The sequence below is a fragment of the Pantherophis guttatus genome, chromosome 2 (assembly GCF_059756535.1).
Source record: "Pantherophis guttatus breed Tessera chromosome 2, ASM5975653v1, whole genome shotgun sequence".
Classification (NCBI taxonomy): domain Eukaryota; kingdom Metazoa; phylum Chordata; class Lepidosauria; order Squamata; family Colubridae; genus Pantherophis; species Pantherophis guttatus.
Genome location: NC_142064.1, coordinates 66,856,926 through 66,875,792, shown reverse-complemented (window position 1 = coordinate 66,875,792; position 18,867 = coordinate 66,856,926). Strand labels below are relative to the sequence as shown.

Here is an 18,867-nt window from a genome sequence, read left to right as displayed (position 1 = left end):
ATTTTTAGTAGGAATTCATTTGTAACAGCTTGACTGGATATGGGCAGCTGCAAGGGAATTATTTTTTTCATCTAATGGTTGCCCTTACAAGTAGGAAAAACAATTCATATTTTATCATGTTTATTATGTCCTCTGCTGCTGCTGTAATAGCTATTTCTCCCATTTCTTCTTTTAGAAGGCTGTAGTCAGAAAACCAGATGCTTTGCTCTCAGTCTGATTTGGCTTTTAAAAGCCATGTGGGAAGGGAAAGTTCCTTGTTTTTTTTCAGTAAAAAAAATAGATAAAATAACTTTGAATAGAACTTTTGACAAATTTTTATATAGATTTTTATTTAATGCTTCCTTTAAATGTTGTTGGTTTTTCCTCTAGGAGCCCAAAAGGAAGGAGCAGCAGGCTTCTTCAAAGGAGTTGGAAAAGGATTAGTAGGAGCAGTGGCAAGGCCTACTGGAGGAATAATAGATATGGCTAGCAGCACTTTTCAAGGAATTAAAAGGCAAGACTATAAATGTCTAATTGTTTCTCTATAAATTTGTCTATTATCTTTAAATATTTTCACTATCAGAAATGCAAATCTTATCTATATACTACTAAAACTGTTGTTCTCGTTATCTTTACATGAGCAAAGTAGTACATTATAGCAAAACAGCAGGTAGGCCTCAACTTAACGACAGTTCATTTAAAGATGGTTCAAAGTTACAGCACCTTGGGAAAAGTGACTTATACTTAAAACCTGTATTTATACTTAAAATCGTCAAAGCACACCCACCCTTACTTGATCGCAGTTTGGGCAATGGGCAAAATGGGATTGCATTTACAACCATTTGCAGCATGTTGCAGTCACATGATCGCAATTTGTTACTCTTCCCCCTCCCCCAATTTTGGCAAAACAGCTCCCATTGGGGAAGATGAATTTTGCTTTACGACTGCTGTAAAATTGTTGTAAAAGTTGGTTCAACTTGACTTAAGACCGTAATAATTTATGACAAAAATTGCTATCCCGATTATAGTCGTAAGAGATGAGACAGATACGCAAGTGTGGCAGAACTGTAATACCCCCATGGCTATAAGAATTTTTAGGGGGTACTGCATTGGCCATCCAAAGACAAAAAAAGAGCAAATCTGTGGCTTAATTTTTTTCATTTTTAAAGCAACCCAGCCTTAACTACACCATGAAATTTACTGGAGACAATAGCTGTTTTGTTAAAGTTGCTGCATCTGCATATCAGTGTACAATTATAACATATTTATTAAATAGTACTGTTATTTATTAAATAGTACTGTTCAGAGAAATATATGGGGAAAAAGTATGTAATCTTATTTACAGCTTGGGTTGTATCTTTTAAATAGATATGCCAATATTATCTCGTAAGTGCATAATCATTAAACTTGTAATTTCAGAGCTACAAATGCTTCTGAAGATGTCCTAAGCCTGCGTCCTCCACGCTTCTTTGGGGACGATGGAGTCATTAGACCGTACAGATTAAGAGATGGTGCTGGAAGTCAAATGTTACAGGTGAAGAGAGTAAACAGCCAAAAAATATGACATATTTAATATAACAGATTATACATTATATATTTGAATATATTTTTCTCTTTCTAGAAGTAGAGTGATTTTAACACTGCACATTTTTTTAACTTGCCATAAATATGAATCACATTTTGAATAATTATAAGAATATGATAATGTGCCACTTGGTTCCAGTAGTGAAAATATTCCCTTTAGCAATAGCACTTAGACTTATATCCGCTTTCCAGTGCTTTTACAGCCCTCTCTAAGTGGTTTATAGTGTCAGCATATTGCCCCCAACAATTTGGGTCCTTATTTTACCCACCTCGGAAGGACTTGGCTCTTTAGGTACAATGATTTAAAATCTATATTCATTTTTTCCCAAAAAAATAATAGTCAAGACAGATTTATTGGGTGAAAATACATCTGATCTTCTGCAGAGTCAGGAGATTATTAAACCCCCTTATACATAATTTTCTTCCTAGCCTGGATATTTTCTTTCCTGCTAGCCCCCTTTCTCCATGCATGGAACCATTTATTTATGGATAGAAACATTGATAAATATTCTTTTTTTACTATATGAAAGTAGTCATTGCGATTTTAATTCAATCTATATAGAATATTTATTTTTAAGTTAATATATTAAATCTAATATATGAAAACATATCTGCACATTTAGAAATAGAATTAATATGGTTGATAAACATAATTTCAATATGCAGCTGAACACCTAAAATCTCATTTTGAATGAAATTAAAGTTTTAGTAGGACTATTAGTTTTGTTTTATTTACATATCTTTAAATAGAATTTTTAATCTAGAGACAGTTTTAAATTTTTAGTAATTTAGAGGAATTTTTCAAATGCTAAGTTTAGCTATATAAATGTATTTTTGTTACATTTTCTGTTTTCAAAAGAACTGATTTAGAAATCCGTTTTTAATGAACTGATTTTATATATTCCATTTCTATTGGTGATAAATAAAAAAATACAACAATAGTCAAACTAGCAATAATTTATCTAAAAGACAGTCCACACACCATGCCTAGGACAAATGAGTGTATATATGCAGGACTATCAATAAAATGTTTTCTAGTGATGGTTAAAATAAAAAAACTCTTATTAAAATTTTCCCCCCAAAGCTTTAAGTTTAAAATAGTGGCTTTTTGCAAAACAAGAAACAATGATAGATAATTTTTAAAGTAAACTTAATGCATTTAACCAAATGTTCTTGTTACACTTTTTTTATTTTAAGATTTGTAATAAATGTTACAAAAGGTAGTAATAGTATCTTTTGTACTTTGGAATAATAATTATTGCTTATAAAATTCAGAAAAAAATAAGGAGGAATTTATACTATAACATATTAAATGAATCTTGTCAGTTATTTTCAATATTTTATGGAAATTTAATTTGTTTTTCCTATTGAAGCTGTCTTCAGCGTGAGGAAAAAAAATTATCAATAACATGAGTATAGTAACTGTTTACTTCTTAAATTATGTATAAGTTAGAATAGTAAGTATAACTTTTAAATAGCCAAATAACTAGATTGAGTAGATTCTTCCATAAAATTGTTGAAATTTGAACTGAGCTTTGAAGTTCTGGCCTCATATCAGTAACAATAAAAATAAAAACACCTTGACTGCCTGCTAAGCAGTTCCTCTACTTTTCCTTGTATTCTAGTTCAGCAAGATAACATAATCACTCATTTCACATCCTGCTGTCTAAATCTGTGCAAATTCAGCTAGAAATAATAGTGTTCAGTCAGTTAGAAAGTATTCATGAATTGCAATTATAGTATGTTCCAATTTATTTACAAATTTTAATTTTAGCTCTGAGTAGTTGGTACCATGATCCATAAATCTGGTATGCCTCCAGGGAGTTACATTACATTCCAAGGAAGAAAGGAAATCTATTGAAAGCAAGAGCAAAGCTGTTTGGATCACAAGTTATCTTTTTTCAAGGTTTTCTGTTTTATGCTTTAGTTATAAAATTTATAAGTTCACTGATCTACAAAATGTAAATTATTTTACCTTACGTAGCCATGAGCCAGTTTAGCTTGTGCTTTTTAAATTCAAAAAAATCTTAGGACATATTTAAATAGTTGGTTGAATAAGAGGTTGAAATATAGGATTAACATACTCCACTGAGTAGTGTTTTTCTTCTGCATGCTATAATTCAAAAGCTACACCTCATCTTTAATTTTGTTCTTTCATTCTCTTGCATTTAAAATTTCAACCCAAACTGACTAGCATCAACTAACTCTTCTGCTTCTTTCTTCTCTTACTCATGCTTACAGAAAAGACAGGCCTACAGGAAATGGACTTTGTGCCATATTAGTGGTAGTGATGATGATGATGATGATGATGATGATGATGATGATGATGATGATGATGATAACAGTTAGGATAATAATGTATGCCTTGTTGAATTGCAACAGCTGAATGTTACATTTCTTTTATAAGACTGCCAGAGAAAAAATTCCAATAATTGTTATAAAATTGTGTTTTACATGTAAATTTTAAAATATATTCTAATCAGCAACATAAATTAAAAGAATTTGTTATTTAATTTGTCTATATTTCAATTGTCACATTGAAACATTGTTTGACATTGACCATAATCTTGTGATAATTACTTAATTGAAAATATTGTCAAAAGATTATGTAGTCCTTGTTAAAGTACTGTATTTTCCATTCCTTTATTTTAATGCTTTAAATCATTTGTGCGTTTTTTAGAAAAATTCCTTTTATATATGAATACAGTGTCTTGTGTTCTCACATACATTGTGGATGTTAATATTGTCTTATATTCTTTTTAGGTATATTGTCTTTATTCTGTAATAACAATAAATAAGTCTATATAAGAAAAGATTGATTTCTTCTGTTCAAATTTTCACACCATTTTTCCTAGCCTTACTTCTCTCTCTTCTAAATTTTTAATAGAAAAGTTTCGTCTATCAAAATTGATAGCTTTATGTCTTACATACTTTCATCCTTAGAGACTTAGTTTACCATATATTTTGCTTTTATATTTTCATTTATTTTAAACTATTTTATTAAATGTAGAGCGAATAGATTTTATTTCTCTGATTAAAATAAAACTCTAATAATGACCTGAATATAAGTGTATGCAGAAATAATACAAATTTGAAATATTTGGATGGCCAATCAGTAAAAACTATATTACTAATGAGCCAATTTTCCATTTGCAAATTTGCTTCTTGCCTACAAAAGAAAATTTAGAATATTCAAAGATTATTTTAATAATTCTACATAGGGTCTATTCTGTGATCTGTTTCTTAATGAATCTAGAGAAAGAAATCCACTCCATTCTAAACTTGATCTTGGTAGCTAAAGTTTCCGAAACATAGAAACCTAAATTGATGGTTTGTTTTTTTTACTGTTGTTTTATTTTAAAAGTATATGTAGTTTATATGTGGCTATTTCTGTTTCATCTGACAGTGATGATCCATGGGTCATCTTTGAAGTATATAATAGGTTTAAATTCAGTTGTTTATTTTATAAAATTTTATAAAATTTCTTTTACTTTTATATATTAGTAATTACAATAGCATAGCACTTAGACTTGTATACCATCCTTTAGTGCTTTACAGCACTATCTGGGCAATTTACAATTTCAGCATATTGCCCCCAGCACTCTGCGTCCTCATTTACATTACAATGCTATTAAAATCCAATTTTCTTAGGAAAATATAGCTTTAAAAGACCTAACCACAAAGGTTATTTTTTATCAGAAAACAGGAAAAGAACTTGGATTTGCAATGGATTATTTCTGGGATAGGGTCTTCGAGTCAAAATGTTTCCAACAATCGTATTTGTAATATACTCACTGATACTGAATAATTTTTCAGTTTGGCCAGCCAAATGGCCTATATTTTTTGCTTGAAATATTGGGTTTATTGATAAACAAAAACAGATCTCTGGACCTACTACTATAGAGGTTTTTTTTAAAAAAGAAAATGCATTTTTTTCTTCAAACCTAACCTGAACCTTTTGTTAGTGCATATAACTTGGCACTAAGAAAAGAAGTGGCAACTTTATGCAGTAGAGCTTTGTCTCTATTGTGACAACAACCATAAGTCTAAGTAAACAGCATAATGAACAGTGTTATCTCACTTTAGATATATGGACAAATAAAATAAACTTTTTGATGAATTCATAAGCACCATAAATAATAAAAGTAGGGTAGGTGCCTTCTCTTATTCTATGGCTTCATTATCCAAGAGTCATTTATCCTTCTGAATGAGGTAATTAAATAAATATTTTCTTAAGATCAGCTTATATAAGTAGAAATTGTTTACTCAAGGAGCAAACATTTTTTTTTAATTCTTTCTATGAATCTTACTTCATCTTTCTATGAATCTACTTACAAAAGTAGAAATCCAATAAGAGCACAACATATTTATTATTCCTCAAATCCTTTATGTCAATTAGATTTGGTTTCTGATTATACATATTAGGTAACTTCGGAAATGATTGGGTCACAAATTACAACTGAATCATTCATTCATTCAATCAATCAATGATTCTGGGCAGCTTACAATTCAAATCCATTAATGGTTGGAATTTTCCAGTATTGTGGGATTAATACAGTGCAATGTAGTGTTTAAAACTTTCTTGCCAAGAACAGGATGAAAATAACAATATAATGGAGAATTTTACTTGTACTCAGAAAACTTCAATAAAAACAATGTATGGATAATATATATCAGGGTTGAACTGTAGGGTCCTTGGTGCTTTCTGAGCTTGATTGTTTCCTGGTAGACATTTCATCCCCTGACTAGGTAACATCATTCATTTCATTTCATTTCATTTCATTTATTGGATTTATATACCGCCCTACTCCCGAAGGACTCAGGGCAGTGAACAGCCACAGAATAAAACACATAAATACAAAATTTAAAAACAGAATAAAACCGAATTAAACAATTTGGCCGAGACAAATTTAAAACACCCAATAATTTTAAAAACAAATTAAAATTTACATTTTAAAGGGGAAAGATTTAGGCCAGGCCGGCTTGATGGAATAAAAAGGTCTTGAGAGCGCGACAGAAGCTTCAAAGGGATTTAGCAGGCAAAAGTTCAGGCTTTATCTCCCTTTTCTATGTCAACGCTGAGACGCTGACATCGCGCAGATCCGGGATCTTCCGTATCTCCGGGGGGAGCTCATTCCAGATAGTAGGTGCCCCCACAGAGAAGGCTCTCCCCCTGGGGGCCACCAGTCGACATTGTTTGGCCGACGGCACCCAGAGGAGCCCCTCTCTATGAGAGCGTACCGGCTGGTGGGAGGCTATTGGTGGTAGCAGGCGGTCCCGTAAATAACCAGGTCCTAAGCCATGGAGCACTCTAAAGGTGATAACCAAAACCTTGAAGCGCACCCGGAAGACCACCGGGAGCCAGTGCAGCTCGCGCAGGAGAGGTGTTACATGGGAACGCCACGTCACTCCCATAACCATCCGCGTGGCCGCACTCTGCACCAGCTGGAGCCTCCGGGTGCTCCTCAAGGGAAGCCCCAAGTAGAGAGCGTTGCAACAGGCGGGAGGTGACGAGGGCATGAGTGACTGTGTGTAAGGAGTCCCGATCTAGAAAGGGATGCAACTGGTGAATCAGGCGGACCTGATGAAAAATCCTTCCGGTCACGGCCGTCAAATGCTCTTCTAAAGGCAGCCGTGAATCCAGGAAGACGCCCAAGTTGCGAGCCCTCTCCGTGGGGGCCAGCGATTCGCCCCCTATAGTCAGTAATGGTGCCAACTGACTATATCGGGACGTCGGAAACCACAGCCACTCGGTCTTGGATGGGTTGAGCCTGAGCCTGTTTCTCCCCATCCAGATCCGCACGGCCTCCAGGCACCGGGACATCACTTCAAGGGCATCATTGGGGTAGTCCGGGGTGGAGATGTACAACTGAGTGTTGTCAGCGTACTGGTGGTACTTCACCCCGAAACCACGGATGATCTCGCCCAGCGGCTTTACATAAATGTGAACAAAAGGGGCGAGAGGACCGACCCTTGTGGCACCCCCCATATGAGGGGCCTTAGGGTCGACCTCTTCCCCCCTGCCAACACAGACTGTGACCGGTCGGAGAAAAAGGAGGAGAACCACCATAGTACGGTGTCTCTCACCCCCAACTCATCATTGCTAGTGTGTGCGGGGTTTGGTTTTTCTGTTTATATACTAGTAGTCCTTGAGTTACGAATGTAATGAAGCCTGGCAATAACATTCGTAATCCGAAGATTCGTTGGAGTGATTCACGTCAAAGGAACGGGATCAGTCCCTGCTTTCACCGATGCATTCGCTAATTGAATGCACGGGTTGTTACGTGCACATGAGGTATCTTAGGGTGGGGAAGGCTATGGGGACCTAGTGATGGAACAGGTCACCTGCTTTAGACCACCCAAGGCCCCCCCTGACCAAGATAATCGTGCTCCCTCCCCTGAGGTCCCCACAATTGCTCCCCCATCCTGCCATGCTGGGTCACTTACCTTGTGAAGATCTAGCAAGCTGGTTCCTTTCCATCTTCTCTGCCGTGGTTTCCTTCCAATCTCAATGTGAAAAGCATTTGCAAGCTGACGAGATTTTGGGGCAGCAAAATAACATTGTTTCAAGCTTCCTATTAACTTGCAAATGCTTTTTGCGCCGTTCCCATCTCTAGTCAAACATTCCATTCCAGATGGAATGCGCCATTCCAGATCATCACGAAAAGCGTTCAAGATCATGCGAGATCAGTAACGCAAGATTTCACACACACTACAGGTACTTTAGGTCTCTGTTCTCGCACTACAGTACTTTAGGTCTCTGTTCTCTGCAAACTGAATCCTGTACCAGATCTGTGGCAAAGGGCTTTACAAACGGAGGAAAGTCCTCTCCATTTGCAAAGCCTTTTGCCACGGATCTCATGCAGACCTTAAGGTAGCTAAGTGATATGTCAGTGGCATCCCTGCCAGTGATTTGGGGGGTGGGGGGAATATTCTTTCTGGCAGTTAGTTGATTAGAGTATTGTTTTCTGTTTGTTTGTTTGCTTGCTTCTTTGTCTGATATTAGTCCCTGCTTTTTGTGGTTTTCACTGCTGCAGAGAATGTGGTTTTGTCTTTTTGTTCCCTTCTTAGTTTTTAATTCTTTTTTGAGTGGTGTGTAAATGTGGTTTATCTCTATGTATCTATTGGTGGCTGATTTTTCTGAATGTCAAGCTTCCAGGAATTCCTAGTGTGTTTATATTTAGATTGTTCTTGAATGCTCAGTTTTCCAATTGCAACTATGGTTGAGTCTATCTCTGTGTTGTGAGTTTAAGGAGTTTTCATGGTGTCTTCTGATTATTAGTTGGTGTTCATTGATGCACTCTGTAGTCTTCTGCCTGCCTATCCTACAGTATATAGTGGCTGTTGTAGTCCATACTGTATGATATAGATGAACCCTATTTTTTCTTGCACTATTGGGTCTTTTGGTTTACTTAAGAAGACCAATTCTTAAGAAAACAATACTCTAATCAAGGAACTGCTAAGGAAAAAACTACACACACACACACACACACACACACACACACACACACACACACACCCCAATACCGATAGGGCAAGCTACGGTATATAAACAGGAAGCAAACCCACACTCACTAGCACTGATGTTACCTAGTCAGATAATGAAATGTCTGTAAGCAAAATACAAAGCTCAGAAAACACCAAGGCTCCACAGGTAGGGAACTGCTATGTTTGGTGTCTTTGAAGTTGAAATATAGCTTGTAGTCTTTGAAATAAAAAAAAAAAATAACAATTTTGCATACTGGCTGCTCATTTTCTTTTAAAGCAAAGGGGATAAGTGTTTATATATCTCTGAGGTCTTAAGATTTTTAAAAGCAGTAGAGATGGAACCAGGCAGAGAATTGGATTCTCTAAATCACGAAATTTATAATATTCATAACATTTCCCCTTACCCTTATTGTTATGCTTTACACCAGGCTGTGGTCTATTTTCTGATATTGTCTCAGAATGTAACTGAGGGAGCCTCCAGATTATAAATTTTTACTATACTGTTTGTACAACCCTTATGCTAACAATAACTTTGACAAAACTAAGAGAAAGTAGCATTGATTTCCACTTGCTTTTTCAGTTGTTCCAATTGGTGTAATGATTCAATCCAAAGAGAGAGGACAAGCAAATGGACCACAGTGACAATAATACTTCCTTTATGGCCTGATGTTATTATCTATTCATAAAGAGCTTCAAAAGATTCAGTGTTTAGAAAAAGCTGCTATAATGCAAGATAGAAATTTAACTGTAAAATATGATAAGAAAAAGACAACTTCCTGACTTTAAGGATATACTGTAATTGTAAGAAAATACATAATTATATGCATATTAAGGGGCAAGTGCAAACAAAGTTACGAACCCTCTTTGGTGATCTGATTGTCCTAGCAGCTAACTTCAGAGGCCTGCGTGTACCGTATTTGGAGATCTGCCATAGCAGGTAACTTTATAGGGTCCCTTTTGCAGCTATCTGACAAATTAACATAACTGTTTATTGATAAATAGTTTCATTCGGGGAAAATACGTTATCCCGTGAACCAGGACATTTCTTTTACAGGGCAAGTGTTTCTTTTATTTTACAGGACAACCAGCACTACAGTGGAATTTTTCAGTTGGATTTTCATTTTCAAAGGGGACATTGAACATATGTAATGCCAGATTGGTAGATCATTTCTGAATTTATTAGTGTTACATTAGATGCATATGTGTATTTCTAAATAAATCAATAAATTACAATACATTCAGTGCCAAACAGGAAAAGGTGAGAGGGTTTGCTAAAACAGATCTTTATTTACGAAAATAACAACCTACTGTAGAGCTCCTATCAATTGTTCAGCTGTTCACCACATTAAGTATATCATTCCAATTCATTTTCAACCCAGTTTGAAAATATAAAAGAGAGCATATATCTAAAAAAAAGTTAGCTGCAAAATCTACAGGGCAAAGATAAAGCTATGTCAAAAAGTATCAAAAGCAGTTCTAATGATTTTAGTCCCTCAAGCAGAAAATCTTACAAGGGTCCGTCTCTCCATTTCTCTGGCAGTAAAAAGACACGTCTTTGAAGAAAGCAGCATATACATTTCCAAAAGATTTGTAATGTGAATTTTGAGGGAAAATCTCCTTGAGTTGAATTCAACTTGTAATATTGATACATCCATTTTGTTTATTTGAACATTTTTCTTAATATATTAAAATCAGTTTCCTATTATCCTATGTGTACATTTTAGAAGTACATTTTTAAAAAAATAATATGTAATTGGAGATAATTGCACTTTTTAAAAATTGGATATGAGATGGTAGATGGTCATTATAGTCATCCACTGTTGTTTAGTCCATGTGCAAAAATATAGGAGAAATATCTTTAAGAAGATACGTTAGGATTTGAAGCAATGTGATCATTAAGTGTATTACATAAATGCAATACATGAAACATTGAAATAGTTCTGGTAAAAGGGTAGTGTATAATAGTTCTAGTTCTGGTAAAGGCTGGAGAAAATCAGATCTAGATATAGATGTATCACTGGTTCCAGATATATATCTCCCTTCCCCTCTCTAAATATTCATATTTGAGGGTATTTTTATATTTATTACTTTAATGAATCAGATTGTGTAGATAGCAAGTACTTTGATCTGATCAGATTGATGACACAGCTTTAACCTTATCCAGAGAAGGCATGTTTCCTAAAGTCACACATGATCTGGCTATGTTTAAATTAAATTATTGTATTCATACATACAGGTCTTTTGATGATTCAGAAGCTCTGACTTATGAAGAATACAGCTCCTTGTTTTATCTGAGGATATGACCTACTTTGTATTAGGTTTACTATTGCCAGGGACTTTTCAGAACTATGTCTTAGTGCTTTAAATTCCTAAATGGTTTGGGGCCAGGCGTTCTTACTATACTATGAATCTATCCAGATCTCAAGATAAACCTACAAGACCTGTTTGGAAGCTCACTAGCAAGAATATTAAATCAGCTCTTTTCATTGCTGTTTCCTGAATTCTTTTGCTAGGCGTGTGCATGCAGCCCTTGTGTTGATGCTTTCACCATGCCATATGCCTTTCACTATTCATAACCATTTTTTTTTCTGATTCAACTGCTATGGTTATAAAAGTAGAATTTTATTTTAATAGAAGAATTCCTTTGATGGATTAGTTGAGAAAGAAATTTATAAATACCAAAACAAATACTAAAATTGAATGTTTATATTCATTCAAAGAAACATCAAAATTATTAAACCATTTCAAAAATGTAAATATGCTAGATATGAATACATCACTATCATTAAATTTTTATACAGTGTATACGTCTTTAAGCTCAGGATACTATGTGACTTGAGGGATGGATAATGATTCATTAATAAGAAAAAAAATCCCCTTTAATGGGAGACAGCATTATACTCAACACAGAAGGTGTTTGTTTTTTTATTATTATTCTTGAATATAATGAGCAAACTATCTTAATATCTTAAGTTATTCAGCCTACATACAAATCACTGTTTAGACTTTTAAACATATAATTTTGGAAACAAAGGTATGAAAGCACAGGATCCTCACACTTATTTTGCTTTTGTTTCATTTGGTATGAGAGCTTCCTCAAGAAGAATGGAATCTATTCTTTATTTTGAATAATGCTGTGTTAATTCAAGATACCTTTACTGGTTTAAAATTCATATAACCTGAAAAATAGAGATTTTAAGTGTGTCAATTGTCTCAGGATAGTCCATTAATTATTTTTGAAATAATGCCATTTTGCATATGATATTTCAGAACAACTAATAATTATGTGGCATGTGATTTAATGGCCAGCAGATAGGGAGAGGCAAGATAAAGATAGTGAAGAGAGAGCTATTTGCTCATAATAGATACTCAGAGTACTAAAAGTATGAAGTTCATACATATTTGTATAAGGTTTTAATATCTGATACAGTGTAAATCTTTTTCTCAAAATTAAGATGCTATATTTTAGGGAACTCTACAACTTTTTTTTCTTTTAGAATATTGAAAATGGAAGATTTGCAAAACTGCGATACTTTACACATGCAATGGTTAATAATACAGATTTATTAATGGTTACAAAAAGGTAAGATTCCTCCAGTATTACTTTCTTATTTTAAACAAAGCATTTATGTGCACTCTGTAATCAAAATGGTTCCCAAAACAACTTAGAAATGTGAGTAGAAAGATAGTTCTTGTCTTCGGGTTTTCTATGCCAAAAACGGGGAAGGGTGAGGCAGGGAAGTGATGAAAGGAATAACAGATTTCCAGCTATTAAAATTACAGTTATTATGAACATCTGGATTGTAATTAGCCCTCAATTTACTTTAAATTAGAGTAAAAATAATTTTGTGATGGACAAAATTGATTTCTTTTAAGCATGAAAGTGAATTTGGAATTAAATACAGTAGATAGGACTTAAAGATGAAGTGTGTGCAGCAATTTTGATTGCCATCAGGCTTCATTTTTTATAATTTTTTGGTTGAGCCAAATAAAAGTGGACCCTATACTTGTGGGAAAATGCTAAGATGAAAAAGTAAAAGACTGAAATTGACAGAATTTTAAACTGGATGTTATATGATATTGAAGGCTACTTAAACATTTTTCTCAAAAAAAAAAGTTATATAATTATATTTGTTTTAATTATTTGTCCTATATTTGTATACAGTGGCATATTGTTTGTGACAAGAGGTACGTTTGGACAGTTAACATGTGAATGGCAGTACACGTACGATGAATTTACCAAGAAACCATTCATTGTTGATGGACGAAGATTGCGCATTGAAGCAAAGGTAAAGTTATGGATGGTAGAGATGGAACAAAACAACTACCGTATCTAGGCTTAGAGGAGGAAAACAAAAAAAAAAACCCATCTGCCTTTGCCTCCCAGTGTCTTTTGTAGGAGGGGTCCATGCCCCTCCGCCTGGCCACGCCTCCAGCAGTTCAACCACCATCCAGTATTCATCTGGCTAGCGTCCTAACAGCAAACAGTCTGGTCAGCTTAAGCACATTATTGCAGCCCCAGCATGTGGCTCATCAGGGCTCTGCTCCATTGCGCCCACCACCACCGGTCAGCAGAGCAATGGTTGGATCCCGGCCTCCCGTAACCCCGTCAATCAGCAGGCTGGCCTGACTGGAAACGCTACTATTGCTGCCTCCTCTGTGTCCGCTGCCTCTGCCGAGGAACGCTGAGCCTTTGCCACCAAGCAGCTGATTGGCCTCCCAGAATACCGCCAATCAGCTGTTCCAGGCAGCAGGGATCTAAGCCACCGTTCACCACTGCTGCCTGCCGTCCATATTCACTCCATAAGACGCAGACATTTCCACCCACTTTGGGGGGAGGGAGCGCATCTTATGGAGCAAAACATATGATACTTGATTAACATTCAAATAATTATATTTATAATATAAATATTATATTAGTATAATAGTAAGCAATTTTTCTATGAATAATACTTAGCTATTATTAGCCAATAAAGGACATGTTATTTTAAATGTATATATTTTTTCATGGAGCTTGAGTTTCATTTGTTTGTTCTATTGATTACAATTCACTATTACTATTGTTGCCTTCTGTCCTTGCTCAGTACCATAGAAAAGTTGCTTGCTGGAAGACAGTCTTTTTCACCATTTCTTTCCTCTGGATGTGTACCTTGTAGTTCTGGTCTGGCCAAGAAGCAAACATCATTCCATTACCCTGGAATTATCCATTTTCTGTTACTCTTATTTCCATGCATATAGATTGTCCTTAGCTTATGACTGGAAGATACAGTGGATCCCCCCAAAAGCTACTTACAACCCAATTTCAAAGTTAAGGCCATTGCACCCTCATGGTCATGTGCACAAAATTTGGGTGGAATCTCCCTTACAACTGACCACAGGAAACTGCAACGCTCCCCCCCCGCCTATATCCCCCCCATCCCTGTAGGACTTGGGCAAGTTTCTCACTCCAGAGGGTTCTACACCCAGTCACTCCAGTGGTGGGTTGCTACCAGTTCTACCCGGATCGGTGAACCGGTAGCTACGGTGGGAGGGTCTGCCCGCGCGCACTAGCACACCGGTAGCAACGGCTTTTGCAACCCACTACTGAGTCACTCCCTTAACTTTTGTAGAGCTCTGGAGCCGCATTGGAGAAGGAAAGCTCTGTCTCTCAACTAGGCAATATGGTGCTATCCTATGAACGGTTGCCACTCCGAAATGAGGCTCCTTTCAGAGACAGAGACTGTCAAACATTATCTGTATGTTACATACAAAAAAGATGCTTTAGTAATTAACCTTTTTTCATTTAAGAGCATTTAGGTCATTGCATAAATCACAATGCAGAAACTTTCCCATGCCAAACAGGACTTCTTGAGATAAACGCAAGCGTTTAACATGCCAGAACAATGAATAAAATGATAGGATTCTCCTTCACATATTTAGTACTCCCTCCCCCCGTTGTCCTATTAACAGAGTACTTTTGCAACTGCATTTGGGAACCTTTCTCAATCAGTACTCTCAAAAAAGATTTAAATAGCTGTACTTAAAATTCATCTTGTACAATATTAAATATTTAATTTATTGTTTTACTAAACTTTATATGAAACCTTTAGCTTATTTATTTAAAATATAACGACTGGCAAAATGTCTACATACAAGGGTCACACCCTGTTGCAGAACAGTCTTCTGTAGTCTGCTGTCTTAAAGAGATTTTGTCTTCCACATAGCAACTCTTTCCAAACTAGTGGTCTCCAGCTGTGCAAAACCAGCTGAAATCCAACACATTTGAGGGTATCGGGTTAAGAAGGTTTCTGATGAGGCATCTTTGGCTCTAACTGCAGCAGTTACAGTAGATGCTGCTCATCCCCCCCCTGAACACTAAATGGTCAGGAAAAAAGTTTACATTTGAGAGCCAGTCACAGGTTGTTTTTGGGATGGGGGTGGAGATCTGCAAAACCTAAAAGACATTTTAAATTAATACTAATTTCATTATATAACTTGTGAATCCTTTCCTGGAATGGAAAAAAATAGTGCTGTCAGGTATTTGGCAATTTGCTTTTAATGCACAACTGTATTTGTTTGCTTGTTTATTTCAGGAACGAGTGAAGTCTGTATTTCATGCCAAAGAATTTGGAAAAATAATTAATTTTAGAACACCAGAAGATGCAAAGGTGAATATGAAATGCTATTACTACATAATATATTAATATCCTGGTTTGAAGGAATCAACTGAATGTAATGTACAATATGTGGATAGTGAATAAGTACTTCAAATGTTGGTGAATTGCAATTCCCATTGCTCTTTTAAGGTGCTTCTTAGTGATGCTGGGAGTTGTAGATAGATCTGAAGTGCCCAGATTGCATAACCCTGATATCAAATTTTTCATAGTAGAAACAGCAAGGCTGGGTGTAACATTTCTCAGAAAAGCTGTTTTCATCCAAGTGTGGCTTAACGAGGTGATTCACAGTGATGTTAACTATGAGATTCATGACATCACATGAATTGTTCAGTGTTTAGCTCTATGCTTTATTAATTTGTAAATTTGCCCCCATTTGTATTAATTAAATCACTTTTGCTTTAACTTACGTTTGTTCAAATTTCTTTTTAATTTCCACAGTGGATCCTCTCTAAGCTGGAAGAAAAAGTAAAGGAGAGTCAACCAAAACTATGACAAGTTGAAGAAAATCAGAACATTGTAGTTGTTTTTATACTTCAATGCATGTGACATTATTTAAATACAAAGAGATTGACACCATAATTTTGTGTATTTAAATCAATTGTTTTTGAACCTTCTATACTATTGAGCAAAAAAGATCAGTTTTATTAATAGGCACCAGCACTCTGTTGCTGAAAGCTGCTATTGAAATGTGGCTTATTTGATTTTGTATTTATAAATAATAATGGTTTAAATCTAAACTAAATTGGTTTTATTTTTAGATCTGCCACGTAATCAACAAAACCAAACATCTGAGCAGTCTTATGATGTAGTAATCAGGTTCTTCCCTGCTCATAACTCCTTTTGTTCAGTGTTTATTTAAAGGTAATGCTGTACTGACACATCCCATTAATATTCACTGAAATTCAGTTTAATTCAGGAAGACTGATTTAACCAGCAGTGTTCTGATATTCTGATATTACCTTGCTGACCTTGCTTTGTTTGAGAAGCTTTTTGTTTACTAATAGATATAGATATATATGTATATAATGAGGTGATTTAATTTTTGATACAGATAAGGAGTTTATGGTACTGTAACACCGTTTTTAATAATCACATTTTTATATAATACAAAAATTAACAAAATGTTCTGTTGTCACACAATTAAGCAAATATCTATCAAACTAAATAAGAAATTTTAGTGATTTTTTGAATGGTCAAAATGAAGTCAGAAAACTATCAGCACAGCATCATGTTTTAAAATACTAGTTCATTTAGGCATGAGCTGTATTTGAGATTTGAAGTCAAAAGCATGTTTCAGAGTGAATGGGGCTTATATCCCATAGGTCAGGATCTCCTTAAAGAAACTGACTTTTTCTGGCTTGCTGAAGACCACCAGGAAAATGCATGTGTTTTTGTGCCCGCTCTGAAGTATTATATTAGCTTTGAATCATAGTTTTTCATTTAGGAATGAGTTACATTTTGGATATGAAGTCAAAAGCATGTTTCAGAGTGAACATGTCCTGTTATCACATCTGTTGGCATCTCCTTAAAGAAGCTGTGTCTTCTTTTAGACTTGCTGAGAACTCCAGGAAAATGCACCCGTGTGTTTTTGTTCCCACTCTGAAGTACTGTTTCAGCTTTGGATCCAAAGTGGTAATACATGCCTGATTTTATCTAAGAATGTCCCTATTTTGGGATGTGTGTGTACCGGGAAACCATGGCTCATTACAGAATATTGAATAAAATAATGTTAAAACATATATCAAAATACACACACACACACACACACACACACACACACACACACACACACACACACACAAATATCAGGATGGGGAAAATATTGCACAATGTTTATTTTAAGACTATGCAAATAAATACTGCCTATCCCACCTTTATGACAGAGGCTACTTCATGAAAGAGAAATGGAATGCAAATGTACATAAAATATATTGCCTAATACAGATTTGAGTAGTTTGATGCATGCAGTAAATGTCTGCTGCCAGAATATTCTTTTCAGATTGTTTGAAGGATTGTGGTGGAAGAAAACTAGTCTTTGCTAGTGGTGCTTAAACTAATCAAACTGTAGCTTTGTTGTAAAAGCTGAATAAAGTAAATGGCATGCCCAATGTGACAATATGTGTTATGTATTTATAATATATTCTGATATGCTTTATGTAACTGTTTGAGGAAAGTACTGTCCCCCATTGCATTGTTCCAAGCTTTTATTTCTTTATATAACTCCTATAAATTAAATTATCAGAAATGCCAAAGTATAATTTATATTGTGTGATTCAAGTTTGTGATACCTATCCAGGGTCTCTGACTTCACATCACACACTTAAGCATTTTCAATCTCTGCATTAATTGTACAGAAACGCCAACTACATAGCATCTTTAAAGATATACAATAAATACATATATAGCTTTTACACTGTTTCAATTGACCTTATTCAGATGTAGTTTTTATTTTCTCATCGTATCTGCTCTATTTATTTTAAAAGTTATCAAATAGGCACATATGTAAAATGTTTTGTTAGATATTTAGGCTGCATTTCATTCAGTAACTCAAGGATGTTGCTGAAGGACCATGTAAGGAGGAGAAGAAATTGGCTTAGATTGAGAGGAGAAAAGAACCAAGAATACTTATTTCAAGACCAAATCTATATTTAGGTAGAAAAATTCATTTACACGTAATTATTGAATTATGACCATAATTAAGCCTGGCAATTATACTTGTAAATTGTGAGAGTTGTAAAGCAGGTAACCAGACCCATTTTTAAAAATCTTTTTCATGACAGTCATTAAGCAAACACCAGGGTTCTTAAGCAAACACCACAGTCATTAATTAAGCAGATCCATTGTTTGCTGTGGATTATTTTTTTGCTGGAAATTAGAAGTAAATGCCATTTTCCAGCAAACAGTCATGAATCATGGTCACATATTGCAGGATGCTGCAAACTGCCATAAGTGTGGCCAGTGGCTAAGCGCCAAACATGCAGTCTATGACTGCGGCAACATTTAAACTTTGAAATCTAGTTTATTATTTATTTATTTATTATATTTCTATACCGCCCTTCTCCCGTAGGACTCAAGGCGGTGTACAGTCAAGAAAAATATAGATACACAAACATCATAAAATTGCTAATTAAAATTATTATTATAACATAGTTTGGCCCAA

General features: G+C 35.1%; 1 protein-coding gene across 3 annotated transcripts in view; it reads left to right on the top strand.

Moving 5' to 3' along the window:
* The window catches only part of VPS13A (vacuolar protein sorting 13 homolog A), a 116,863-nt gene extending 98,745 nt beyond the window's left edge, over window positions 1-18,118 (top strand). The window contains exons 67-72 of one of the 3 annotated variants that reach the window (XM_034410198.3): window positions 370-493; window positions 1,399-1,513; window positions 12,549-12,634; window positions 13,217-13,340; window positions 15,624-15,698; window positions 16,146-18,118. In XM_034410198.3, the coding sequence (XP_034266089.1) occupies window positions 370-493; window positions 1,399-1,513; window positions 12,549-12,634; window positions 13,217-13,340; window positions 15,624-15,698; window positions 16,146-16,199 (578 nt within the window). In that variant the 3' untranslated portion in view covers window positions 16,200-18,118. Of the gene's footprint in view, window positions 1-369; window positions 494-1,398; window positions 1,514-3,337; window positions 4,377-12,548; window positions 12,635-13,216; window positions 13,341-15,623; window positions 15,699-16,145 lie in introns of those variants that run through there. The other 2 variants (XM_034410200.3, XM_034410199.3) reach the window with 2 other exon arrangements.
* The last annotated feature ends 749 nt before the right edge of the window (window positions 18,119-18,867 follow it).